The sequence below is a fragment of the Molothrus aeneus genome, chromosome 1 (genome assembly GCF_037042795.1).
Source record: "Molothrus aeneus isolate 106 chromosome 1, BPBGC_Maene_1.0, whole genome shotgun sequence".
NCBI classification, from domain to species: Eukaryota; Metazoa; Chordata; class Aves; order Passeriformes; family Icteridae; genus Molothrus; species Molothrus aeneus.
The window spans coordinates 33,905,076-33,932,700 of record NC_089646.1 but is presented as its reverse complement, the minus strand read 5'-3'; the positions used below and the strand labels follow the sequence as shown (position 1 = coordinate 33,932,700).

Sequence of the window (27,625 nt, the reverse complement as noted above, 5' to 3'; positions counted from 1 at the left end):
TGTTGGGAGAAAGTAGAGGAAGATTGTAATGATTTCCATGCAGCAAACTTTTTTCTGGTGTTACATTTGCAGGATATTTTGGCTACTATCAGTGCTTGCATCTTAAATGGACTAAAATTTTATTTTTAAACTTCCTTCTTTGATTTGGACAGTGCTGAATGGTAAGAATTTCTTAAAATTGGATGCATCCTATCTTTTGTTAATAGAGCATAGGCAACACTGTAGTTAGAATCTTCTGCAACACAGTACTAATAAATACAATTAATGTTATTTTAATGGACATTTTTATGTTGCAGTGATCAGTGTAAGCTTTCATAGTGAAGTACATTTAGTACATATGGTATTGCTGCAGTACTAATTACATTTATTGGAATGGCTTTTGCTCTGTGTCTCGGCCCTGCTTTTGTGCGGTGGACTGTTTCATAGAGGCACACTGATAAAATATATGCTATGAACACAGCAGATGATATTAGAATAAATAAATGTTGAAGTTGGTTATAGCTGTCTGAAGGCCTCTTAGTTATGAAATACGTGTCAGGGTTAGTCCCAAGGGTTTTGAGGATAACTGTGTCAAGAGAATATATGCTGAAAGGAGAGTCTGCTCTGTATGGAGCCTTCCAAATCTATTGATATAACCTCTGCCACAGTATACCACTTCTTATTTTTACCATTGCCATTCCTCAAAGCAATGCTCAGAGGTTGCAAACAAAAATAGGGTCCTGTTGTGGTCTGTACTCTGCAAATAAAGAACATGGGGTGTACAATCCAGCATGGTGCCTAAGGATGCTTTTATAAGGGTGCTTATAATATTAGACTTGGAATGATAAATTGTGGAGTGCTGTCATTGCAGCAGCACCCTTGGGCTAAATGGCTGTTCTGAGAAGTGGGGCCAAAGACCATGGACATCGTACATGCACAGCCTTGGAGTTATGACTCTTGAGGACACAACTTGTGTCTGTCTGGCATTGGATGCTAGTGCAGGTGTATCCACATCTTGATTCAGAGCTGCAGGAGGATAAATGGTAACATTACCACACCATACCCAGTAGTTTGCTCTTCTGCAGGGATAGTTGTGCTGTCCACAAAGCAGTATCGGACCTATGCCAGGTATTTAATTTAGGTAAATACATCCATGAGTCTGGAATAAGAACAGGTATATGAAGTGAAAGACTCTCAGGCCTAATTTGCTGATGATTATTTTAAGATTTTTCAAGTTGTCATGCAATGCCTCTCATGCTGGCTTCTGCTGGGGTAGAAGAACTGGTTCTTTTTAATTGCTGATATGCTTTGGGGCCTGAAGTATTTATTAAATTTTTAATAAGAGAAAACTGTACGTGTGGTAGAGTATAATACTGAAGACTGAGGCCACAATGCAGAAAGGGACATTAAAAATAGAAAAGTAATACGATACTTTCTGTTGCACTGCTAATGAGATGTTCAAAGCTGATCAAAAAGAGCTCTGGAAGGAGAGGATAAAGCCAACAAATCTCTTCATTCCAATGCTAGCTTCATTCCTTAGAATGTCATAACCCAGGGGAAAGGTGATTTCTGATTTATGTGCTGGTTGTGGCTCCCCCTGAAGCAGCTGACCTGTCTTGGAGCACAGTCCCTGACACCTCTGCAGCCCTTTTCCCTCAGCTCTCCTGGGCAGATGGCTTGGGGATTCTATTTCTGAGAGTCTAGCTGGCAGCAGGACCTGTGCACAGTGGAGGTGGCACACACACCCTGTGATGAGGGCTATGGCAGGAGAGTGGGCATGTGTAGGAATAAAGAGCTCACTTGGTGAAGAATTTCCCTGACGTGGAGAGGTGCCAGTGAGTAGAGTGCACAACGTGGTCTGGCTAATGCAGAGAGGTCATGAACAGAGGAGACCATTAAATAGAGCAGGACCTCAGGAAGAAGGGACTAAAAATATGGAGAAAGAGGAGATAAAGAAGGGGAAATTATGAGAGTTTAAGAACGGGAAGCACATTACTGGACATGAGCAAGACTGTAAGACTGTGCAGGAGAAAGAGTCTTCCCAGACATAGGTACTTAACATCAATAAAGGGAATGGATGGAATAGAAAGAAGTAGGGTGGGGGAAATATGGTTTTTTGCAAGTACATTTTTGTCCAGCTTCTATGCAAAAAGTTTACTGCATTTTTGTTAGAGATCTCTGGCAAATCCATGTGATTATGGGAGTAAACTGCTAATGTCTCTCTATAAGAGTGGAGAGAGATTAATCTTTTCTACTGCTTTTATCCAGAAGACTAACCATTGGGATTTAAGTTTGAAAGCTACAGTTCTTCCTTGAAATTTGATGTAAACCATAGCAATTATGGCAGAAATTAGTTTCCTGAATTTCAGACTTTTGTTTCATGTGCTTTCTTTCACCTGAGGCAATAAGAGATATTTCTAGTTCTCCCATATATGCCTGCTAGGTTTGGTGGTGCCTCCTGTAGTCAGTGTATATTGATTAATAGCACTGCCAGGCCTAGCTCCTAGCTTTGGATTACAAGCCTATTTCCTGTGTTCCTGTATCTGTTTTCACAAGCTGCCATTTCAGCTTACTGCTCTTTCCCATCTTGAAGGTTAGAAGAGGATTAGGAAATGAGGAGAGATGGATGCTGGAAGTCAGGCAGGTCAAGGGAAGTCCCACAGGTTCCTGGATGTCCTCATGGCTGCTCTGGGATCTGAAGTTCTCTTGTGTCTCTAGAGGGAGGGGAAAACTGACTCTGTGACATCTTGTTACAATACTGCCACAGGTTTCATTCCTAAGTAAAGTGAAAATTTTGAATTAGTTGACTTATAAAGTTGGCCACAGAAACACATGAAAAAAATACATGCAACATTTAAGAGAATCCACTGCAGAAATGTCCGGGAGTACCCTTGTTTTGACATGCTGTTGTTGTTTTCTGCTGTTCTTAAGATATTCTTATGGGAAAGAAAGGCTGCATTTTTTGTGGTAGTTTTTAACGTTTCAGCAGCTGATGTTTCTGTCTGTTGGGATACTTGATCATGAAAACAGGCTTTCAAGCAGACTCAGTTTACTGTATAGCAGATGCCACAAGTGTGACACAGCATCCAAAATCTCCTTTTGTATGTGTGTTGTAGAGCTGATTTTAGGTAATGTAGTAACTCTTAGAATGGGGGCTTAGGGCATCTGGCAGTTTACCCTGATATCTGCACAAAAGTCTCATAGCTTAGCACCAAAAGCAGTAAGGTGGTAGACAATGGCCAAAATTGTGGCCCAATTAGGACACTAGACTGCCCAAAGTAGCAGACCTGTCAATTTTAGTAAAGATCAGGACAAACAGGAAACTCAGTGCCACTAAAAATAGAATTATTTTTGTTTTAAGTTTTGTGGCATAGTTTGCTAAAAGAACAATGCAAAAGATTCTGAATTTTAAAGTTTTGTCCTGTATTGCTCACAGACTCCTTCAATGACAAGGATGTTCTCTTTAGATGACACTAGATTAGTATTTAGGTAAATAATTTCAGCGTTGATTTCTTTCTTAAAAAAGTATATAATGTTTCATTTGTAGAGCACCAGCTGTGATGGCCCTAATCATGTCTCAGTTAGGTGAGGATGAGGTGTAACACTCAATGTTGTTGCAGAAGACATATTGTCAAAGGACTTTCTTCATGGATTGTGAATTCAGGGCATGTGTATTATTACCAAAATCCTGCTGGGGTTATGATGGCAGCTTTTTATGGTAAGGAATTGTAGCTGATCAGTTTGGAGAACTGTGCAGTTTAATCTTTGGCATGCATGTTTTTGGTTTGATAAATTAATTCTTGTTGTTTTATGTTCACTTGCTTGTGTAAAAAGCATGGTTTGTACTAAGCTTCACTAGTGAATGCCAGTGACAAACTTTGAAAGATTTTAGTGTTGCTTGTAGCTTCACCAGTGAGCAAATGTGAGCCATTTCTTCTTCCTCCTCTGTCACTGGTGCAACTGCGCTCTCCAGCATTGAATAAACGGTTCCCTGTTAGAACAACAGACATCTGGAAGACTCTTCACAGTACTTCACATAGCAATGTTCTGACTCAGCCATTAGTTGTCAGAGCTCAAATCGGGGTCATCTCAAGAAATCTGTAATGCCTTTTACTCCTAGCTGGCCTGAAAATCTGCTTAATGTTGTCATTCAAAATTTACATGGTTTCATTAGGCTTATTAAAAGCAATGAAAAATGCAGCAGTACGGAGCACTGATAAAGCCTTTTTACCTTGCTATTTCAAATCACGTTTATGGACGATGGATTTAGCTTCCCACTAGCCCTGGGCAGAGGTATTATCTCCATTTTATGGACAAGAAAACTGAGTTAGATTCAATGACTTGTCCAAGGTCATACGTAAGACTGATGGTATTGGGGAGAAAAAAATGTCCAGATTTCTGCCTTAATTAAGTGATAATTTTTTTGAATAAACTCAGTGTCTTGGAAAAGATGCATCGATGTCTTTGTCTTTAGGGTTTTAAAAATAATTTTGAGGATTAATTTTGCAAGCCATGAATCAGTATTTCCCTAAGAAACATGATTCTCACGACTGAGAATATTAAGAATTCATCCTTTTTTGTAGACTTCAGTTCACTGCTTCCTACAAAAACTTTGTTGTAGTCCACTTTGGCTCTGTTGTTGTCTGCCTTTGTGAAATAAAGCTGCCCTCATTATTTAGCTTTCTTCCATTTGCATATGTACAAGAGGGAACAGCTGCTTTCTGCAGGGAATTTGTGTACTCATTCATATTCCCACAGTGGTGGCCTTGTTCTGAAACACACTGCTACCCTGTGGAAAAGCAGAATAATACATGGACAACATAGCAATCAGTCTGTTATTAAACATTTGGAACTACAGCCTTAAGGGGAAAAATATAAACACAGAGTTATAGTTTTAAATCTGAAGCAAGTGCCATATAATGATGATGTATAAGAGTCTCTTCCTCTTAAAGACACTGGAAAGCTACAGGGAAAATTATTTTGGAAAGAAATTTTGCAGTCCTCTTTAGTTTTTGAGAAAAAAAATCTAATTTTATTACTAAGAATGTTTTTTTTGTTTAAAAATTTAAAATTAAATTTAAAGTTTAAAATTTAAAATTTATCTCATTTTAAAAATGTGATAATGCTTATTCCTCATTTGAAGGTGATCTTGGACATTCCATCTTAACTATTGCTATATCCATGCATAGAAAATTATATTGATATAAACTTGAGATAAACTTGAGATTTCCAAGCATTATCCAGACAATAGTTCATTTTCCAAAGATTTATGAATAGTGAGGGAGTCACAGGAGTTTTGTCCTTCCTTCCTTACTTTTTTTTTTAATAACATTTTTACTGTGCATTTTCTGATGCCTAAACAGAGATTTTAAGAGAACTAAAGCTCTAGCTGGACACGTAAGTACACAATTAAAAAATACAATTTGTACATGTCGTGTAAAAATGCAACATTTCAGTGACTTCTGAGAACTTTGCTTTTTAGAAAAAGCAAGTACATTGGTTTTGTCTTTAAAATTTTTAAGAATTTTAGTGACTTTGAGGAAGCATAAACAGTTTCATCCCAAAGCATCAAGGCATGCATATACATGAGGTGGTGGAAACCTGTGTCGTTAGAAAGTCTTAGAAAGTGATACTTACAAGTGTACCAGTCATTTAAAGTAATAAAAAACAAGTCTGATTCTGAAGCAAATGCTTCCCTACTGGAATTTTCTTTCTTGCTATTTTATCACCTTCTACTATGTCTCTTGTTGTAGTAGTAGCAGAGAGTATTAAAATATTTCAAAGAGGGAGGAAAGCACTTACTGAATTATTAATATTCTGTTTATGGATATCTGAAAAAAAATGGAAGGTCATAGTCTGACCTAGAGACCTTGGCAATGTCCTTTAAACAAGCATTAATCATATGTAGTGCATCAAATCATCATGTGCAAGATAACACTAGTGACCTCTCTAACTGAGAATAACAAATGACTTTTAATTTTCCTTTCTGTACATGACAGAAGTGTTGACAACCTCTGTATATTTTTTCTTTTGTCCTGTACCTAATCAACTGATCATTTTCAACACAAAATTTTCCTTGAAGTTTTTCTTTTCACTCCTATTTCTGCATGATACGTACCTGAGTAGTGAAACATGTAATGATTAGTCATCATATAGGCATGTTTAGGTCTAAAATCAAAATACTTTTTGCATCTTTTATGAAATGACATACTGAAAAAAGAGTATCAGATTACATTAACTAGTTAAAATATATAAAATTTATAAAGCTGTTCTTCAAAATACAGGTAATGATACACCATGCTACAACATTCTTGGGGAAGATGCATACTGCCTGAAACATTGTTTTGGATGAAATCTTTGTTCATATGAAAAACCTGACAGAATCATGCATGATTTTCTACATGGCCTGCATGAAAGCTACTTAGAAGTCCTAAGAAAGGGTGATTAGTATTTGTAACAGGAGTTGTGATGTGCTCAGAGACATGTCTTTATATGCAGTTGGAAAGTTTGAATAAATATTTTAGGGCTAAACTGAAGACTTAATTGCCTGTCAGCTGCTGAAAAGATCTTGTTAAACCAATTATAGCCCTGTAATCCTGTAGTCTTCATTCTGTTATGGGCTACACTGCAACTATAGGGTGCTGGAGGAATCCACAGGATTAGTGTGCTTTAAAGGGTTAACAGGAACTTTAGGCAATATTTCATGACCTTTGCTGCCGTTACAGAAATTGCATCAGGATTTCAGCATTCTGGCCTATAAGTCTTGCCATTGCTCTGCCACCTGCACTCTGATCTCTCCAGCTGGTTTCCTTCTCCCATTTTTGTAGCCTGGCCATAGGTACAAGCCATGGCTGCTTGGCTGAGTCCTGCAGGGACTTGGAGCTCATTCTCCATCCTGCTGTTCATTCAGCTCTTCACCATGGGTTTGGAGGCAAAAGCAGTGTGCCATTGTTGGGGTGCTGCACATCAGGAGTCTGGCCTTGCTTTGTCTTTCACTGGTGATGGCAATTCTCAATCTGTCTCCCCAGTTTTTCCTGATGGAATTTCACTGAATTGCAGTGGGACAGAGTTCACAGAAGTCAAATACATTTTAGGATTTTGCTCTAGCTGCTGATCTTCTTGTTGGCATTTGTTTACTTGTTTGTTCTTTTTGGCACTCACATTTAGAGACAAAATTAGCAGCCTCTGGTGCAAGTTGCTAAAACTGAATGGTTCACAGAAGAATGTATGAGTAGAGGAGGATATCAGATTAAATCTCAGAAGGCTCAGCATTTTGAAGTACCATGGAGCATCTTTTTAAAGAGTTGTAATGAGTGGCTAAATAAACTGTGTTTTAACTGTGTTGCGAGAAACTTTCAGCAAAAACCTCGAGTGGTGGTTTCAGTCTCCATCCACTGGTCAGTCCAGACCAAGTATAGTTGGACTTTTTCAACTAATCAGCTAGGAAAATTGTCATTGGGGTAAAGTGAAACCCTCTTTGATTGTATAGGCAATGTCTAGGGTACTCATCGTGTTCACATCAATTCCTCTTTCCATTGATTCCTTGGGGTATTAACGAATAAGAGAAGATTAGACACTCTTTCCACAATCCAGTTAAATATTGAAGCTACATTTGACTTGTAACATTATTGCTTTGCTAGAGTCCACTGTGAGAGTTTTGCCAAGGTTTAAAATTCCTAAGCCAGATCGTGTTCTGTATTACAGAAATCTTTAAAAAAAAATACTTTGTGCCACAGCTTCCAGCTCAGAGAGCTTTGAATTATGAAAATCTGAATCACAGAAGAAAAATTAGTGAATTGAGCCACTCTGCAATTTATAATCCTTCACATACCTATGCAATGTCTTTTTTTTCTAATGGACTGACATTCTAGTATGCTTTTTAACCATTAAGATTCAGATTTCATCCTTCTTTAATGACTTGCCTCAAGGGGAGATCTAGAATTTTAGTTCTAAAAAATTATTTCTGTTCTAAGTTTTAGTTTCTAATTGGCTAAAACTCTTGCAGAACTTGTATAGAGAGTGTTTTATGTACTGCAGTGTACTGTGTAGGATAATAACTCTGCCTAAATTTCCTCTTCTTCTACTTGACCTCAAGAGGACACCACAAATGATACAGGTGAGAAATTCAGTATTTGCATCTGTATCATCATAGTTACCTTCACATGGTTAGTCCAGTCTCTTAGTTTTAGAAAGTTAATTGCTTCTTATGGTGGAAGAACAAGAGATTGTTGTGTATTTTGGTTTTTTTTTTTCTTTTTCTTCCCATATGCTGACTTGTTTTGTGCTGCAGCTCACATCTTTCGCCCTTCAAGTGTTATTGTTCAACAGTGACACCTTCACCTTTCTGTGTTTAAATAACAGATAAATTTTAGGCTGTTCCATATTGTACCATGTCTTCAGTCACTTTTTTTGTATTTTAAGATGAGTTTCAACAGTGAAACAATGGAATATGCTGATTTTTGGGTTGTTCATCCATTTAAGAAAGTTCTGTTGGCCTTTGGTTTGATGGCCTTCAGTGCTGAAAGTTCATCATTGCCCCCTAAAACTAGTACTCCTAGTGTAGTTTTTTTTTATTTTTTTCCTCCTGTGGATATATAAAATAGTCAAGCACATCAAGTTTGTGATGTATGCTGTGACTGTACCTGATGACTAAGTTAGTGTTCTGTGCTCTGCCAATTTTGCTTAAGTTCATTTCTGAATCCAGGTTGCATTTCTAGAGCCAGCTGGATAATTTAGGCTCTGTAGGATAGTAATTAATGTATGGTGCAAACCAGCCTGTTTCAGTTTCTCTTCTGACCATCAGTATCTCTAATTTTTCTCTTAATGCCTACTTTCTTTTTCAAACAATTAAACCCCCACCTTGGCCTGCCTAGCAATTTTTTTTGTGCTGTCTTTCCATAGATCAAGAACTACTGTTAGGAAAATTTTAAGAATTAAACAGTTGTGCTGTTCTAACACTGAGCTTTAGTTCTGTGTGGACATTACAATTGTTATGCCTTGTACAGCTGTACAGTATCATGCTTCTCTGAAATAAGTTACCAAGATCCACAAGAACTATGATGATTGATCATGCAAATTAGCTCTTTAAGGGTTTCTACTTTATTTGTCCTTAAATACAAGTTCTTCCATTTGTATCTTATAAAATATTTTCAGATTTACTCCTTTAAGTTGTCAATTTATTTGAATATTTTATCTTCTGCTGTTATGTACAATGGCAAATTAAGCATGAATAGCTTCATTGATATAAAAGATTAGTATGCATTTAGGTGTAACTGGGACTACTGTCCACATTCATTCTTCTTGTTTAGAAAAATATGCTTTGATTAATATTTGCCTCTTGTAGGGGTAAAAATATCAAAATGGAGAAAAACCTGTAAGGACCATGCAAGTCTTTGTTGTAAACTTCAGAGCTTCAGAGGTATATGTAGGTGTAACTAAATATTTTTATCTCTTTTTAATTAAAGTTTATTATTTTTTACTTTCTCACTATGGACTTCATGGCAACTTTTTTTCTCTTAATAAAGAGAAAAATCTTAATAATCTTAATTTAGTCTTACTGCTTCAGCTCATTTTTTTGAATAAAAGATGCTAATTTACTTGTATTTACACAGATGGCCATCTCATTTTTTCATTGAGCAATATGCTATAACACATTATTTTCCTGCTGGTTTTCTGTTTCCATAGAAATTTCTTGATTAAAAAACCCCCTTTGTGCGACTTCATAATTACAGTAATTTTAACTTTAGTAATAAAAAAAAGGTCAGGAGGGTACTTTTTGGGTCCATAAAATATGGCAGTAGATGCTGTCTCAAAGAAATAATGAAATGGAGAAGTGATAATATGTGTGAGAGGATCTTTCTGAGAGTATTTGTAAACTTCTGATTTCTAAATGTTGCCTTCAGGCTTGTTAAGAAAAGCTCAGTGTTTGTAAAGATTATCCTGACAGCAATATGCTGGGTCAATTGTCAAGACATGTTTAGCACAGGGGGATGTATTAATCTGCTACAGCTACCACTGTAAGTGGTTGGAATAAATAGAGGGCTCAAGCAGATGAAGAGGGATTAACTGTGTAAATTGAGCAAACTCTTCAATCACTAAACCACTGATTTTGCAAAGGATTAGTCTGCTTTTGCAAATATTGATTACTGATTTGTTACTGGAATGAAGATGATATAACTTGTGCAGTTGGTATGTAGTAAGCTATGTGAAGTGTACATCATTCATATTAATGGGATTGTCATAGGCATTACAGAAACTGACAGATTTATTAGAGCAGCACTCTTAACATTGTCATAGTTAAAGTTGTGTCAGCATTTTCCATTAAAAGTTCCATTTTCTTTTTTTTTGGTGTTCATAGCTCAACTTTAATATTTACTCCGTTGAAATTTGGTAATAACTACTTTATAGCTTTGACACAATTATTTTTGTGCTCTTTTAAAGAGAACTGAATTAACACTTTTCATTTAAATTAGAAGAAAATACTGTATACTAGTTTAAAAAAAATGTTTGCAGGTTTGAATTCTTTGTTTTGAGGGCAACCTTTGGGTGATACTGTGCATGTTCACAAGTTTCATTATGCCAGGTTGGTAGAGAAGTTATGTGTGTTAGGCAGTTGCTATAAAGTGAAAATAACTGAGGAATTTTTGTACAAATGAGCTCTTTTGCTTGTATAAAGGCTTGTCTGTTTTTTTCCAGTGCTGCTAGTTTATCTGATAAAGGTTTTTATGTTGCCTACAAACCCTGTCCCACTGATGTCCACACACCACAATACTATCACTGAATACTGTCACCAGACCAAGCAATGCTGCTCTGTTATCAGGTTCAGTTAATTCATTCACCATTAATGTTATAACTGGTTCAAATTTCAACAGTGGCTGTATTCACTGGGTGGTTTGTCTTTCTAATCCTTGATTAGATTTATTTGCAGACATAGGCTTAAGGAAAACTCAGGTGTGGTATGAGAATCAAGGGACAAAAAATGAAAGTTAAATGAGTTTGGAGAAGTTCCTACTGACATTTATCCATCTACTTCATCATTGTAAAAGTCTTAAGGTGTAAAATATGCCCATGTTTCTTGATGTGTCATCTTTTTCCTCTTACACAGATATCACAGAACTCAATCACAGCTCTTCTCTTGATTCTCTCTTTCCCAAATTGTGACCCCTGTTGTAGCATATGATAGCATCTCTGATTTATTAACTTCCAATCCCTTAACTTCTGGGATCTCCCATGGCAGATGCTGAAGAAACTAATGTGTGTTTACTATAGGAAAAGATAATTTTTTCTAACTGTAAATAAAAAATATTATTTCAGATATTTTTACTTGATACTACAGCCAGAAAGAACTGCAAGGGTCATCTGAGAAACATTATGTAGCTTGGTGTAACTTAGAAAGATCCTTGAAAAATTAAAGTTGATATTTCCATTGACTAGATGTAGCAAAATGGGACTTGTGGGAGAATTGGCACAGTTGGTCAGATCTCCTCTCTCTTGTTCAGAGACAAACAGCTTCTGCCAGAGTTCTTGTTGCTTGTGTCTTCAAGTGTATGTTGTTTTTTTTCCTGGAACCTCCAAATGGACTGGAAAATATTAGCGCAGTCATTCAGAAAACCTGGGAGTTGATATTGGAAGGTGGTTCTTCCTGTCATTCTCAGTATACTCCAAGGTGAATGGCAACTGAAATTTACATCTGGAAAGCTTTCAGGAAACACAGGAGTGTTCTGCTGGCTTCCCACAGTGTGCTCTGCTGGTTTCTTACAGTGTTTCCCTTGTTCTTTTCAGTTAGGTCCCATGCAATTACAGCAAAACAGGAGAGTATTTTATCTTTGTGGTAGCAACCTCCTTGTGAGAGGGGGTTTGAAAACAGTGATGTGTTTTTTGAACCATAAAACCTTTGGATTTTTATTACCTTTTTATTACCTCTTTCAGAGTATTTGGAAATAAAGCCACTGTATAAGTCACTTTCTATTTCCTTGCCTTTAATTTTTCTCATGGTCTTGTTCTGTAGATTGATTTTTCTATGTGCAATGTTATTGTTGCAAGAGACTGTAATTCTACCAGGACTTCCCACTTCCACATACTGAATTATATTTGATATGCATTTTGTGTGCTGCAGTAAGGAAAACTTGAAAGACTTGTATGAGACTTTCTTCTTCTGTTATTATTTTAAAAAGGCTTGCCTTTACATGCAGACTGCATGTGTATAGTGTAAAGTCATACCTCCATCTTAAACCAAATTAACTTTCAAATGCAGAGGAGCTTTGAGTGTGATAGTTCACTGATCACTAAGCAAAGCTTTTTTCTTAAATTATCAGTAGTAGAGGAAATGTATCAAAAATGAGGCAATGAGGCAGAACATTCAAATAATTTTGTGTTTGCAGGAATATATAGAATGAAATTGAAAACTGGCTTAGGAGCTCTTCATTGAAATCTGCAACTGCCAGTTTTAAAGATGTGTTTTTAGCTGACTGTAGGAATTTGAATCTTTTCCTTCGTACAGATGAAAGATTTTCCAGCTCCAACTAGTAATGTTAAAACTTTTTCTGATCAAGGATATGAGCTGTTGGAGCATTTAAAATGCACAAAGTGTGTATGTATGTTTCCTTTCAGAAGTTTAACAGGCCAAGCCTTTGGCCAAGATTCAGAACAGTTGGAACTTTGCAGACTACACAGTTAATCCAAGAGGGCTGCCAGTTGGCATAAATTACTTCCATATATAAAACTTAATGCAATTTACATTGAGGTTTTTGTTGGTTTTTCATGGCAGTCTGAGAATTTCCTTCTTTCCCAGGATTTCTTGGGTTTTGCTTATTGTATTTATGGTGTGTTATGCTTCTGATCAGAGCAGGAGTTAAAAGGTTCCCCTGCTAAAATATCCCTCTCACAGATTGAAATTCACATTGGAAGATTTTGCTCTTCAGCTAAATTTGGCACTTCTCAAACTGTACTGTTCTGTTTTTTTCACTTATTTTTCTTTCCTTCTTTTTTTTTCATTAAGACTTTTAAAGGGGGCTTAAACTAGCTTCTAGAACCAAAACAATTTAGAAAGGGATGTATGCACACTAGAACTTACTCAGGAGAAGAGACAGGGCAAAATTTTGGGGGAATTCTTAAATTAAGAGGAAGGAAATTTATATGCTTTTTGTTTTATGAACGTGTGATTCATGGAAGATCTAACTTGCATGGTATTGCCAAAATTTGGATGAGAGTTCACAGAGTTCACACTGTAGTGAGCTTTACAAGATCTGTCAAAATATTGTTGAGTAATAAATACTTGGATTACTAGGACATTGAAAGTAAAAGAACACATATTACCAATTTTGAAATACAATTTTAAAGTTCATTGTTTAGCTTTGCAATAAATGACATTTGGCAGTTTTTCTGCCAAAACATATTAAATCATTTTTGTATCCAGTAAAATAGTTGTCATTGCTTGATCTCAGTGTAGGCTTATTTACTGAAATAAAAGGGCCGGTTGCCTGTCGATGGAATTTTAGGCCTTTCCAAAGTACTAATTAAAAACATTATGACAAAATAAGAAAAGTAATGGGGAACTTCTACTTCTGATTGCCTCAAGTTTTTCTCAAGGTATATATGTGGGTATTTCTAAGGGATTTTTATGTGTAGGTGGCTATTTAAAAATAGATGTAAATTGCAGAGAACAATTTTAGTATTAACTCTCCCAGGTGTTTTAGATGTTAAGCTGAAAATTGTATTTTTCACCTGGAGGTATTAAATGATAGCTTTTAACTTGTTTGATAAGCTTGTGGGACTTATTTCCTGTTAGCCATCTGGGAATACAGGAATCATGATATGGTTAAAGATGCTATCCATGTGCAATTTTGACATCATGCTGGTCATATTCCAGCTGTAGACTCTTTATTCCTGGCCTTTTAATTTTCTCTGGTTAGCTAACAGCACCTTCTGTGGTTCAAGCTATCATATAGATATTCTGAGTCTTTACTTAGGGTTTCTAATCAAAATTGGATGTGTGTGCTTGTCTGTGAGACAACGCTGGGAAATTTCAGCTGGCCTGCATAATTTCATGAGAATTCCCAGTGCCTCTAATTGATCCATGATGGTCTGTTTTGACTTAGTTCTGTCTGCAAAGCAAGAGCATTGTTTTTATCTCTGTGTTTTCCTGCCTACTTTATTTCTCATAACAAAGTTTGAAGCTGTTGCGCTGGCAGATTTGAATTGCCAATCTCTACCACTGATGCACTTTTCTGGTAGCTGGTAATTTTCTGGTAATTCAGGCCTCTGGATGACTGAAACCTGTCTTGTGCTGAAATGATTGAGTAAACCTTAATGATTCTTTAAACAAAACTTTTGCACACATTACAACATTTTTGTGTGCCTTGCTTTACAGTGATGTGAGTGGGAGACCTTGTACAAGAGACCTTTTCTTTGCTGCTGTATCTTTCTTTCTTCTTGCCTCAGAATCATTGAGAAACAGCAAAACTGGGAAGGCTGCTTTGGTGAAGTGTTCATTGGCCCCTTTTCTAATGCTGTAGAATAATGTCGGCTTACAGCTTTAGAAAACATCACTTTTTAAAAACACACATACACCTCCAACACGCCCCACCCCCTGCCCCTCCATGTGCCATGGGTGTAATTTGTGAAATTTTAATAAATACCTGTGTGAAAGTTAAATTTAGATCAAGGAGTGAAAACCATGAACTCCTCTGTACATTAAGATGCTATGCAAAATGTATCAGTGGGTGTTTTAGAAGCAATTCAAAAATCATCAAAAGAATGTGCAAATCCAGGACAATATTAGCTTACAAATTCAGAGTTGAGTTTGGATGAGGAGTATGCGATCCAGGATAATTCCATTTGGCTGTGGAGCCTAATGAATGGAGTCAAACTGGCTGACTCCTATAATTTGTTAAATGAAAAAAGGATATTTTTTTGTCAAATGAAATGCTACAACTACTATAGAAGCTTCACTCAGAAAATGTGTGGATCAAAAAGGCATGAATGTAAGGTTTGTAAAATTTAAAATAACTAAACACACAGTTTAGGGGCTAAATAGAAATGACTAAAAGAGTTGTAATGCTAACTTCTTCAAAGAACTAGATTTAGTTTTTGTAAAGAATCTGTTGCATTAGTTTTTAGGCTGCCTGGCTCACTGCCTTCACCTCTGCTTACAGGAAGGAAGGGAAGAGAAGAGAAGGGTTTGTACCACTGTCCTTCTAAGGGTGGAGTCCATAAGAAATACTCAGTGTTTAAGCCTCTGAGGGTGTGGTATTAATGTTTGTAGCCCAAACTTCATATCCCAAATTAGAAAGAATTAAAACTAGAAACAGATGACAGTGCTTTAAGTATTCTGGTTCTTCTTGGAGGAATATATGGAGGCAAGTTATTCTGTGAAAATTATTGTAAACTGTTAAGACACCACAATGGGTAATGCTAGGGATGGCTCCAGAGCAGAACTTCATAGACTAGGCAGCCTTTGGAACAAACACTTTGAAGACCAAAACACTGACTTTTTGTGAACCAATCTTTCAAAAGTGAAACATTGTCATTACATTTATTCCAGGAATTAAATGTGTTTTCTTTAACATTTATCTTTTGATTCTTGCATGGTAAACTAATTCAGAGCTACCAGGCATCTACACTTGCAAAATGCAGACATAGCCTTTGTGAAAGTGTTCAAGACAATTAATAAAACTCATGAGATCTTCCTACTGATAACTTTTCTTTAATTAGAAGCCTCTAAGAAATGGGATCTTTTTTCAAATGCAGTATACATTAAACTTCTCTTTAATAAGAAGAAAAAATAAATGTAGGGAGAGGATATGCATATGAAAATAAACCACCTCCTCTTTAGCCTAGATTCACAGTGCTTGTGCAACAGATGTGACTCCAGTGTATTGCTATGTACAGATTCAAAGATAATTGAATCCTTCTGTAGTAGCTATTAAAAATGGGTAAATGCTGTATTTCTAGATCAAAATGAAACTGAGAGATATGAAGAACTTTGGAAAAAGTATGTGAGAAGGGGGGTAGGAGGGAGGAAAAGAAAATGAAATTACTTTTTTGTGTTGCTAAAAACATTACTTTCTTTGCTCAACTTTAACACAAATATTTTCAGACTATCTCTGCCAATTTTGAATTGCAGCCTGAGACATAGCATAAAAGCCCTGTGCTAGAGGACAAAACCACTTATTTTCTGCATTTCCTGTAGGAGCAGGCTGTCCCTTTGTGCCAAAAGATGAGCTGGTGGGGAAGAAGACCAGCTTGGCTGAACAGGGAGCTTTTGCTGGAACTCTGGGAAAAAAAGAGTTTATGACTCTTGAAAGAAGCAGGCAACTCAGAAAGAGTACAAGTATGTTGTTAAGTCATGTAGAGAGAAAATTAGAAAGGGAAGAACTTTATAATTTGTCCACTACCATAAAAGATAATAAAAAGTGTTCTTATAAATATGTTAACAACAAAAAGAGGGCCGAGGAGAATCTCCATCCTTTATTAGGTTCAGAGGGGGAATGCTGTTATCAAGGATGAGGAAAACACTGAGCTACTTTATGCCTTCTTTGCCTTGGTCTTCAACAGAAAGACCAAACATCCTCAGGCCAACCAGCCTTCTGAGCTTGTAGAGAGGGACAGGGAGCAGAAGATACCCCTGAAATCCAGGAGGAAGTAGTTAGTGACTTGCTGTGCCACTTAGACATTCACAAGTCCATGGGACTAGATGAATTCATCCAAGGGTACTGAGAGAGCTGGCAGAAAAGGTCACCTAGTCACTCCATCATTTTTCATCAGTCCTGGCTCACTGGGGAGGTCCCAGGTGACTGAAGGTTGGCCATTGTGACACAGGTTCACAAGAAGGGCTGGAAGGAGGATCCAGGGAACTACAGGCCTGTCAGCCTGACCTCAGTGCCAAAGAAAGTTATGGAACAGATCATCTTGAGTGCCATCATGCTGCCCATACAGGACAACCAGGGGATCAGGCCCAGCCTGCAGGGGTCTGGTCCTGCGTGACCAACCTGATCTCCTTTTATGACCAGAGACCCACCTAGGGAATGAGGGAAAGGCTGTGGATGTTTTCTCCTTAGACTTCAATAAAATCTTTGTTATTGTCTCCTGCACATTCTGGAGCAACTGGCAGCCTATAGCATGTCCCAGTGAACTCTTCACTGGTAAAATACTGGCTGGCTTGCTGGGCTCAGAGAGTGGTGGTGAATAGAGTTACATCCAGTTGTGTTGGTACTGGGACCAGTTCTGTCTGATATCTTTTCAATGATTTGGATGAAGGTATCAACTGCACCCTCAGTAATTTCTCAGATGACACTAAGGGTCTTCAGTGCAAAAAAAAAGGAAGTTGAAAAAAAAATATTTAAGAATTATTAATTATGATTGCATATTTTTTTTTAGAAGAGCATAAAGAAATAATGATCACTGTTTTCTCCATATAATCAAACTAATGTATTTTTTCCTCTCAGTTTTCTTTTACAAGGAATGAAGAACAGTGAATTTGAGCAAGATGACTTCACCATTATTATGGTTAAAGCTCTGGTCCTCTACTAGGAAAGCAAACTGTAATCAACCACTTAACTGTTACTGAATTACACTTATCTCCACTTCGCCTGTTTAACTTCCCATAAGCATGCTAAGCACCTCTTTAGAATGCATTGACCTCTGATTATTTCTTGCTTTATGTATCCCTTAGCCCACATTGCAGAAGTAAAAAAAAAATCCTATTGGTAAACAGTGCAGAATAATACAGTCTGGTTTTGTTTTATTTATTTTGTACACAGGATGAAATTTTTACATCTTTAGGTCCTCCAAAAAATCGAAATTCAAGGCACAAGGATTGAATTTCATGCTGTGAAGTGACACCGATGAAACTTGTTTTTATGTAATGGACCAAATTCACTGTTGCAGTAAGGTGAAAAATTAAATCATTCAGGCTTTTGCCTGTTTGAGTATCAAGTTGCAAAAATTATAGTCATGCCATAAGCTGTGGTTTTGTGATCTTTCTAAATCACGAGATATTCTGTGTTTATGGGAGTTGTGCAGTGGAACCTATACATTAATACACCTATGTTAATAGCATTTAATGTTTTTCTGAAGTCAAAGCATGACTGGTAAAGCTGGCTTTATGCTTGAGTGAGAGCATTTCACTTTCTTTTCACTGGAGGAATTTTCAGCCTGGCAGCAATAGTATTATAATAACTGCCAGCTGCTCACTTGGCACAAGAGTGCCTAGAACCAAGAGGAAGAGCCCAGTGCATTATGCATATAATTTACTTTTCTCTAAGATGAAGGTTTAGCCCTCATAAATATTTTGATCTGGTCTTTGATGGCTTTTGTACACACCAGTCTGAAAATATGCATGTGGAGCATAACTTGTAGATTTTATTTTGGAGTACATTAGAGTAATTCCCACCAGTAGGGAAGAGTTAGGAAGAGAAATTATTGTGGGAGATTCTTTTGTGAGTGGGTGGTCAAGAATGAAGGAAAACCTTTAAGTTTAAGCAGATGGACCTCCCTTATTTTATACCATGTATTGGATATACAAGATTATTATCTCCCTAAATATTGGATCATTTTGAATTAGTCTTCACATCAAAAGAATAAGATTCAAGACATTATTTGTAAGGTAGAAACTCTGGAATGGAAATGAGACCTTTTTATATCCTCAACTCTGTGCTTGCCCACCACTGTCAGGACAATGACACAACAGAAATTAGATCTGGAAGAGTAAACAGAAGCAATCATTGTGCCTTTCTCTACGTATAAACCCACACAGCTGCAAGCCATAGAGCATTTCCTACTCACAATGCCACTTTTCTCCTGGATGTTTAAAATTGTCTTAAAAAACTACAGTATACCAAAGGAGAAACCAGGGGAGACTACAATCCTTTTAACATCTTTATTTCGAAATAATTTAATGGTATCTGGAAACAGACCATACAGTGCTAGGAAGGCATGGTGATCTCTGGTGGTCTCATTTTGAGAGAGAAGTTTTGCTCTGATCCTGTAGTGGGCTTGACCATAAGTTTCTCATGAACAGGTGTTGAGACACCCAAGAAAGGTAGTACAAGTAGGTGCTATCTGCATCCCCAGGATGCAAGCTTCTTGCATCTCCACATTTAATTTCTTACAGTGGACAATCTCCAGTGAAATTACAGATAACTGGAATTCAGGCCATTTCACCTGCATGAAGGAAGGAGAAAATTCTCCTTGTTGTGAGGACATCCTGGGGCATGCATGGGAGTATTACATGGGAAATTCTGAGCTCTAAAGGAGTATGTGATTTGAAGCATGTGGCTTAATTTGCTTTATGGTTCTTTACTTAAAATACATAGTAATGCCTTCTTTCTTGGCAGGATTCCTCTGTCTTAGATTCTTTATAGACTGAGCTGTCTCATTCAAAGTCTCATGCTGCAGTCAGCTAATGAACCTCTGATCTCAGTTGCTGGTATAATGTAAGGAAATGCTGCTTTGCTGTAACAAAGTATAGTAAATATACTATAATGCTGCTTTATTGATACTTTTTTATGAGATCTGTGCCAAGCCTGATGTATTTCAAATTAATGTGGAAGCAATATTCTGATTGAAAGCAACTGCAAAAACCAACTTGCTATGTAAATTCCACACTTTCTGCTGGGAGTTCCCACATCTAGCAGTTGCAGTTGACTCTAAATCCTGTTTGAGAGATGGACAAGATGGTAAAGGAATAAAAAAAAAAAAAATGGAAGAAAGATAGATAATACAACTTAGAAGTTTCCCATGCAGAATCTCGGCAGTAATTGTAAGGAAAATGTGACTGACTCCCTCCTCTTTCTTCCCCGTGTTTTTTTTGTTGTAGTACTGGGACAATGGTATATCCATGTTTGTGCCTTCTTCCTGCCACATATGCACAACACCTGTGGTTCATGACAATCTGGGAGGAGGTGGTTCTTTCTCTTTCCTTTATGCTTTTCGTACTACTTATTCTCCCCCTCCCCTTCCTTCTGAAGGTACAGGGCAATGAAAGAAGGAATTTAACCAGATTTATTCTTTTTCTTTCTTGTACAGCTGTATGTGTCGTGGGATATTACAATTGGGTCTGTTCCTACTGCCCTTTGACTAAAGTTCCATCATATTTTTTGGTTCCCAGGCTTCTCTGACAGAAGGATAATAACATGCATATGATCTGTTTCTGCTTCAGCTACTTACAGATTGTGAGTGGCAGTGGGGCTTACCAGCTGCAGTTTGTTTTTTGGAGTTACTGCCTCAGTTGCTTTGAGGAATAGAAAAAGAAATGGCTTCTCTACAGGTTAAGGATGGGAGGAGGGCTTCTTTCTGCAGTGGCAGCAGACAGTGAAACACTCTTTTTCCATGCACGTTCTTTTAATTTTCAAGGAAAAGCTTTCAGTGCCCTGTTCAAAATAAATGTAGTTACAGAAAATACCATCACCAAATTTATCCTGACTTGTCTCAGCAGAAGTAGCAAAATTGAGTGGAATTTTGATTCTATGAAGTAGTCAGTTCGGATGACAGAATAACAATACTAGGGAGTCCCCAAAGTATGTGCTTCTCTGGAACCGTGTTGTCCCATTTGATTTGGAGTTCACTAAATGATCACTGGCCAAGCTTCCTCATCAAAGCCCAAACTGATACAAACAATATTTGGTAAACTTAGATCTAAATGGCAGTTAAAATTCTTAAATTGTAAAATTTAAGAGTGAGCTGCTTTTGTTTGTATGTTTGCTTAGGTTTTATGTCTTCCGCATCTATGGGGCTGCACTGTTCTAAGATGAGCCCTATTGGAAGAGGTAGAGTTGTAAGTGTTGCACACTGATGCCTCCCAATGACCAATATAAAGCAGCACACTAAATATTTGTTAAAATATTTGTACAAAATACTTATAAATACTCTTCACCTCCCCCACTCATAATACCATCACTAAATCACCTTTTAAAGTAACTGTTAAACATATCACATACCAGCCATCAAGTGTCTTTGTGTTTAATTCCCATTTAATGTTGGGCTATGATTGCATATTACCAAGCAAAGGGAGGACAGCTGTATCACTTTAAAATGCATGTTGATTCTGCTTTTGTATTTTTAACACAATAGTTAGAATTCCATAGAAGCTAAAATAAAAATTAATATACTCCTAATCTTTAAAAAGTAATATTAATTTAAAAAATGAAGTGGAAATATCAATATAAGTAAAATTTTATCTACTGTCTTTTGGTGTCAAATAAAATATTTTGCAGTCTAAAGAGCTGGTTGTATTATTTAAAGAATGTCTTCTCATTTTGAGTATTTTCATGCTTTAAAAATCAGCATTCTCTGCGTGTTCTTATCTCTTTCTTGTCTTTTTCCTGTCATAACTGTATTTAAATAAAACTACCATAAACCATCTCATTTGTGAACAGTGAATTAAAACAAAATCTATTTTAAGGAACAACCTAAAAACCCAGGAAATTGACATCATCTTTCAGAGACAGTGCTTGGTTCAAGGTCACACCATTGATCTTTCACTCAAACTACATAATTTAAAATGGTGTTTTTAGCACAGAATTTGTCTGCTAGTATCAGTCCTTTTCTGTATGTTCATATTGATAGAACATAATGAGATTACATATATTCTGATGAATAATGGCTGCCTTGTAAACTTGCCACCTACCTACAGCGACTCTTATGAATATTTGATGATAATAAGTAGTAGGAACTTCGCTGTGTTGCTTACTTAAAGAACCCAGCAGCACAGGAGTACCTTTTGTTCTGCTTTTTTGCTTGGGGTAAGCAGTTTGATATTTATATTAATATTAAATATTATATGCATCTAGCATATTCTTGTTCTTAATACTACGAGTTCTGTTTAAATCATCATTCTGTTGTTTTAGGAGGAAAAGGTTGAGAGATGGAAGACACAATTTTTAACTTTTGAAGTTGTATTTTAAGATGAGGCAGGGTTGGCCAGTTAGTCTTAAACGTCTATGAATTAGCAGTTGAGAAAAAGGAAAAAAAAATGCAGTGAGATATACTCACCATTTTGCCAATGCAGACATAGGTACAAGGTATCTAAAATTAGTGTCTGTAGGTCAACAGTTTTGTAGATGTCTGTACAATGTCTTTGGTTTATCCATTATCACCTTATAGATCCTATAGGCAGTAGTTTTGGGTCATATATTGCAAATTAGGCAAAATATGTCAGCAACAAGTGCACCTTTTATTGTCTCTTCATCTGGTTTCTTTTTTCAGATGTGTAATAGAGGGTCTTCCCCTTGTATGCTGTTTCAAGGTATTTTGGTGTGAAGCTGGTATGGAAAACCACAATTCTGATTTAATTGTGTTCAATTGAGATTCTTGATTGGGTTTTTCCTGTTTGCACATTTGAAAACTTAGTGCTTTCATTATCCAACTTGCTTTACAGGCTATGTTTGAAACAGTTGCTGTATTTTGTTTCATTAAATACTTTTCCTTCTGAGACTTGCAAGGCCTGCTATGCAGCTATATTTTTCCTTACTCAAGTGGTGAGGACAACAGCAACCGCTCTGACATTGATAGGAAGATGTTTCATTTACTTAAAATAATCTGGCATAATAGTTACTAGAATTTTTTTTCAGTAGCTCTTGCATATTGAGAGTGTAAAATCCATAATTTTATTAATGCTTCTGTAGCAGTTTTCTTGAAAAGCAGTGCTTTACAGAATTTGTTTTTCTTTCAGGGAATCAGTTTCCTCCTGTTGCAGCTCAGGATCTTCAGTTTGTTCTGAAGGCTGGATACCTGGAAAAACGTAGAAAAGGTAAGTCTAGCTTTCTTTGTGAAAGCTAGTGCATATTTAATGTCTGGGAAGTCTGTCTATATGTCTGTATTAGATGTTATACACATGAACAACTTTATACAGGAGTAATAAATAAAATGAGAAGAAGCTGAAATGTTGAGTACTACTATGCAAAAGAAGCATAGCACACAATTACTCCTATAGTATTGAAAGAAAATCCTGTTTATTTACTAACAAAGTCATGCTGTGAAAGTCCACTCAGCCGTAATTCAGGACTTTCAGATATTTTTGAAGAAAACATTTGGAACGTATGTAGAAGTACCATATGTTGACTTCATGTTTCAGTGAGCATCAAGATTTATTTTCCTTCAAGAGGGCAAATATTGATCTCAGCTTTGTTTCAGTCAATATTTACCTTGATTCAATAAATCTTATATTGTCACTTTAATACCCACTTAATGCTGCGATAACTCTAGGAAATATTTAGGAAGTTGTTCATTATTTCCTTATATTTAATGTTACACATGACTTCCCTCTTTATGTGATTTAAAATTCTTATTTGTTTTCTTACCACCAATTTTTATTTCTAATTTTCTTCTCAGTGCCATGCATTTCCTTCGTTTCCTTTCCTTAGTGTCTTTTTCTAGCTCCACCTCCCTCTTACCTAATCCTTGAAAAGAAGTAACACATTTTTGTTCAGTAATGGCATAAACCAACATAACACATGTTGTATTAATTTCAGACCACAGTTTTCTTGGCTTTGAATGGCAGAAGCGTTGGTGTGCTATCAGCAAGACAGTCTTCTATTACTATGGAAGCGACAAAGGTACTTATAACAATCATGAAGCAATGATGTTTTAATGCATAAAAGGATATGAAAGATTTATTTGAGTTGGAAACTGTGAATCAAAGGTAATTTTAACAAATGGAATGCAACTTTTAAAAGAAAGTTCTTTTTTTTTTTTAAAAAGTTTTGGACAATGCTGTGAATTTTTAAAATGTGTAAATATTCGTCAGAACCTGTCAGTGTTTTTTAATGCAGGGAAACTGAGGAAAAAAAGAATAAGTTTCTTTAAAAGCTACTTTGTTTGCTAATAACAGCTGGCTGGTCAGTTTGATAGTGTGCTGGTAGTCAACTGTTTTACTAGATAGAAAATATTCTTTCTCTCCAAATAGGCTGTTAATTTGAAAACATCCTCTAGTAATTTCAACTTCCGAGTTCCTTAGAGATCGTTCTATCCAGGAAAATATTAATCTAAAAGCTGCACAGTGGAGTTATTTCTTTTTAAATAGTTTGTGCTCTGGAAAAGCTAGAAATTAAGTAATGTATTTAACTGAAGTCAGCAATGGAAAGTAAAGCAAACTTCTGAAGGTGACTTTTAAATTCAAATGGCCAGTTTGGAAAGAATCTGGCATAAATGTTGTAATATTACTTTGAATTTTTGAAATTGACAGTCAAATAAAACATATTTAAATTCTGTGCCATGTACATTTGATGTTCAAGGGTAAACAAAATGATGCATAATTATATCTGAGTAAATTTTTAAGTAAAATAATGTCTTCCAACACCCCCCACCCCCCCCCCAAAAAAAAATCCAGGGCAAACTTTCAATTTAATTTTTTGGTCTTTTTGTTGGTCATTTTTGAGATTACTGTATGTAGTTATTATGTCTGCTTTTTTTATTCAAGGACTAATATGATTTGCTCCAGTTTGTTTCATTCCTTGGTATACTGACTCATTTAAGCTTGTCCTCTCTTTAAAACCGTAAGAAATAAAGAGTCAGATTGTCAGTCCAGTTTTCATTTTGCTAGTTTCCCATCATGTCCTGTTTTCAGTTTTGCTAGCATATCTGCTAAATGTTGCTTTTTCTTCTATACTCTTTTCTTGGATTTACAGGTTGATCAGGCTTCACAAACATGAAAAATCTTTGTTCAAAAATTTTGACGAGATGTGGCATGATACTGATTTGGATTTGTCAGTACTGATTGATTAGTTCTCTGCAAAATGATCATGTGCTGTTTACTTATATATATATATAGTTATACATTGCCTTGTAATTTAAAAATAGCTATTATTTTTTCAGAAGATATTGCTAGTTCATAAAGATTGTTGTTGATTATAAAATCTTTGCATTTTTGCCTGCTTTTTTTAGGAAAAAAAAAAGGCTTGATTTTTTCTTTTAACATTCTTTTCTGTATGGCTGTGCTAATGATTACTTATGCTTTCTAGCATGTGGTCTTTGTATTAAGGCAGGCATGTTGCCCAGCTGGTCTTTGTCCTTTTTTTTCTTCTTTTGGAACAACCTGATTATCAAGTCTGTGTTGCAATTTTTAATACCTGTATTGAAAGTTAAGATGCATACAAATACATTCCCTAGCACTCAGAAGGTTGGTGTCATGTTAGGAATTGACTATTTTGTGGGATCTCTTTCATTTATGAATCTATAGAGAGATTTTTTTGGCCAATGCATTTAGAGCTTTTGTAAGCTGCAGATTGTTTGGGGAAGGTCCTCCTATCCATAACCTAATGATGTGGGAGGGGCACATGGTCCATTGGAACTGTATTGAATCACAGAATCATTTAGGTTGGAAAAGACCTCTAAGATCATAGAGTCCAACCATTAATGCAGCACTGCCAGGCCCACCACTAAACCCTGTCCTAAGTGCCACATTTACATGTGTAATAAATACCTCCAGGGATGGTGGCTCCACCACTTCCCTGCACAGCCTGTTCCAATACATGACAACTCTGTCAGTGAAAAAAATTGCCTAATACCCAATCTAAACCTTCCCTGGTGCAACTTGAGGCTATTTCTTCTTGTATTATCACTTGTTACTTGGAAGAGGAGACTCACCTCCGCCTCATTACAACCTCCTTTCATGTAGTTGTAGAGAGCATGGCATAGTTGGACTCCAAGCAGTAATTCATGTAATTCATGGAGGAAGCAAACAAATCAGATGCATGAATTTCTGCCCTACCTCCATTGGATTGGTGCTTGTAGTGCAGAAAAATTAGTTAATCTTGGTGTAGTGACTTGATCTTGTAATATGGGATGACCAAGTCACTTCTGAACTTGTCTTTGAATAAAAAAAAGGTTTTTCTAGACTGGTCAGAGGTACTGTCTTCAGGCCTGTGATCCTACATAAAAGTGCCTGTTGCAGTGCAGAAGCAACTCACTGTCATTGAGCAGAAACTGGACCCCAGCCATAGCAGGCTAGCATGCTGTTAAAAGCGAGCTGTCACCTTAATGGTTGTGAGGGTACATGCTGCAGTTCATCACGCTGTTCAGCTGCAGAGTGTCAGCATGGATGAGGTGTGTGATGAGACAATCCTGAGAAGCTCTGGCATTTACTCACTGCAACTGCTTTGACTCCCACTGTTGTGGCCAGCAGTGGTACCTGCTGTAGCATGCTGTTGTGCTGGGGGCCTCCTTCTTTTACTGTGACCCTTGATGCTGTACCAGATAACTTGGACCATGTAGAAATTCAGAATGTGTTCATACCCACTGTAGAACAGCACTGAAGTGTGTGTTTGGTGGCTTTGTGCAAATTGTGACCTGGTTTCAAAGTGACGAGGATTCCACATGCACTCCCTCCTGCTGCCTGCGTCACTTTAGATGGATGATGGGCTGCTAGTGCCTCTGTGCTGGGGGATGTAATGCTGAGAGGCAGCAGGGATTTCTGCATCCATCTTGGCTTGTTTTGAATTGTGTTTTTAAAACCAGACCATAGGTGAATAAACTGTGAAAGCTATTTTGTCTGCACTGATGTGTCTTTTGTTGCCCAAAGTTTGATTTTTTCATGCTTAAGTATCAGTGGAAATGTAACTGAGTGGTTAATATGAGGGTATAGGATGCCTTTTTATTATTTTCATAGATTTGTTGTTTCCAAAGCAGTTTTAGTTCTTCTAACTAAACTTTTCTCCTTTTTGCATTGGGAAAGCAGGAAGTGTGGAAGTGTATAAAGCTCACAAACATGTAAGGAAGAGTTTCAGAATCATTTACTCTAAGCTGAATGATGAAAAATGAGGCCTAGTCCAGAAGTATATAGTGCAAGATAAAGCCTGTGAAATACAGTAAATGGCTGTGTGTTTGTGTGTGTGTTCACCTGAACAACTCCAAGCATCTCTTTGACAGTTGTGATGCCTGCAGGCCGGTGTATGTCTTGTTTCCCTATTTTCTCTTCAGTTTTCTCCTCCATTTGGTGCAGCATTGGGTAGTGAAACAATGTAGTTTATCCAGTGATATAGACAGGTCTAAGTGAATCACCTGCATTTTTTCTCTTGATCACTGATAGATGGAGTAGATGGAGAAACAATGCTTAAAGGTTTGAGCTAATCACATGTCAGAAATAGGTGTTGTGGGATGCATGTGTGTATTTATGCCTGTGCTGCAGTATCAGTAGCCAGCATGTGGTCCACAGCATTGCAGAGGGCTGTGTTCAAATGTCAGAGGTAGGTGGGATTTTGAGAAGCTTGCCTGGTGCTCCTTTCCATAGTCTTTCCTTCCATAAATCTTTTATAGTCCTCTCTTTTCTTTTCTTCCATGCAGTTGCACCCTGAATTGAGTACCCTGGCTCCCTATCATTTTTCTATATGATCTCTGGCTGTTCCTGTGTCCTCAGACACCGAGATCGTATGGATAACCTTTCAGACCTCAAAGTGCCTGTGAATAAGGAAAGTTAATTTGTTGCTTTATAAATGATTGAATTAATGGCTTCATTACTTCTTTCTCACTAGGCCACAATGTTATATGCCCTTCTGTCTCAGCAAACTGGAGAGATCAGCTAAATGTTTAGCAAGACAGTAATTGATAACATTATGGTAATTTTTCCTCTGCTAATGGGCACTAAAAATTTATTTTCATTTTTATAACTTGAAAATGGTATCTGCTTGCCCGCCAGTAATATGATATTAAAGAG

General features: G+C 36.8%; 1 protein-coding gene across 1 annotated transcript in view; it reads left to right on the top strand.

The window, feature by feature from the left end:
* The window catches only part of SKAP2 (src kinase associated phosphoprotein 2), a 120,627-nt gene that overhangs the window by 47,437 nt on the left and 45,565 nt on the right, over nucleotides 1-27,625 (top strand). Inside the window, exons 5-6 of the mRNA XM_066554858.1 lie at nucleotides 22,649-22,726; nucleotides 23,448-23,531. Coding sequence (XP_066410955.1) covers nucleotides 22,649-22,726; nucleotides 23,448-23,531 — 162 coding nt within the window. The remainder of the gene's footprint in view (nucleotides 1-22,648; nucleotides 22,727-23,447; nucleotides 23,532-27,625) is intronic.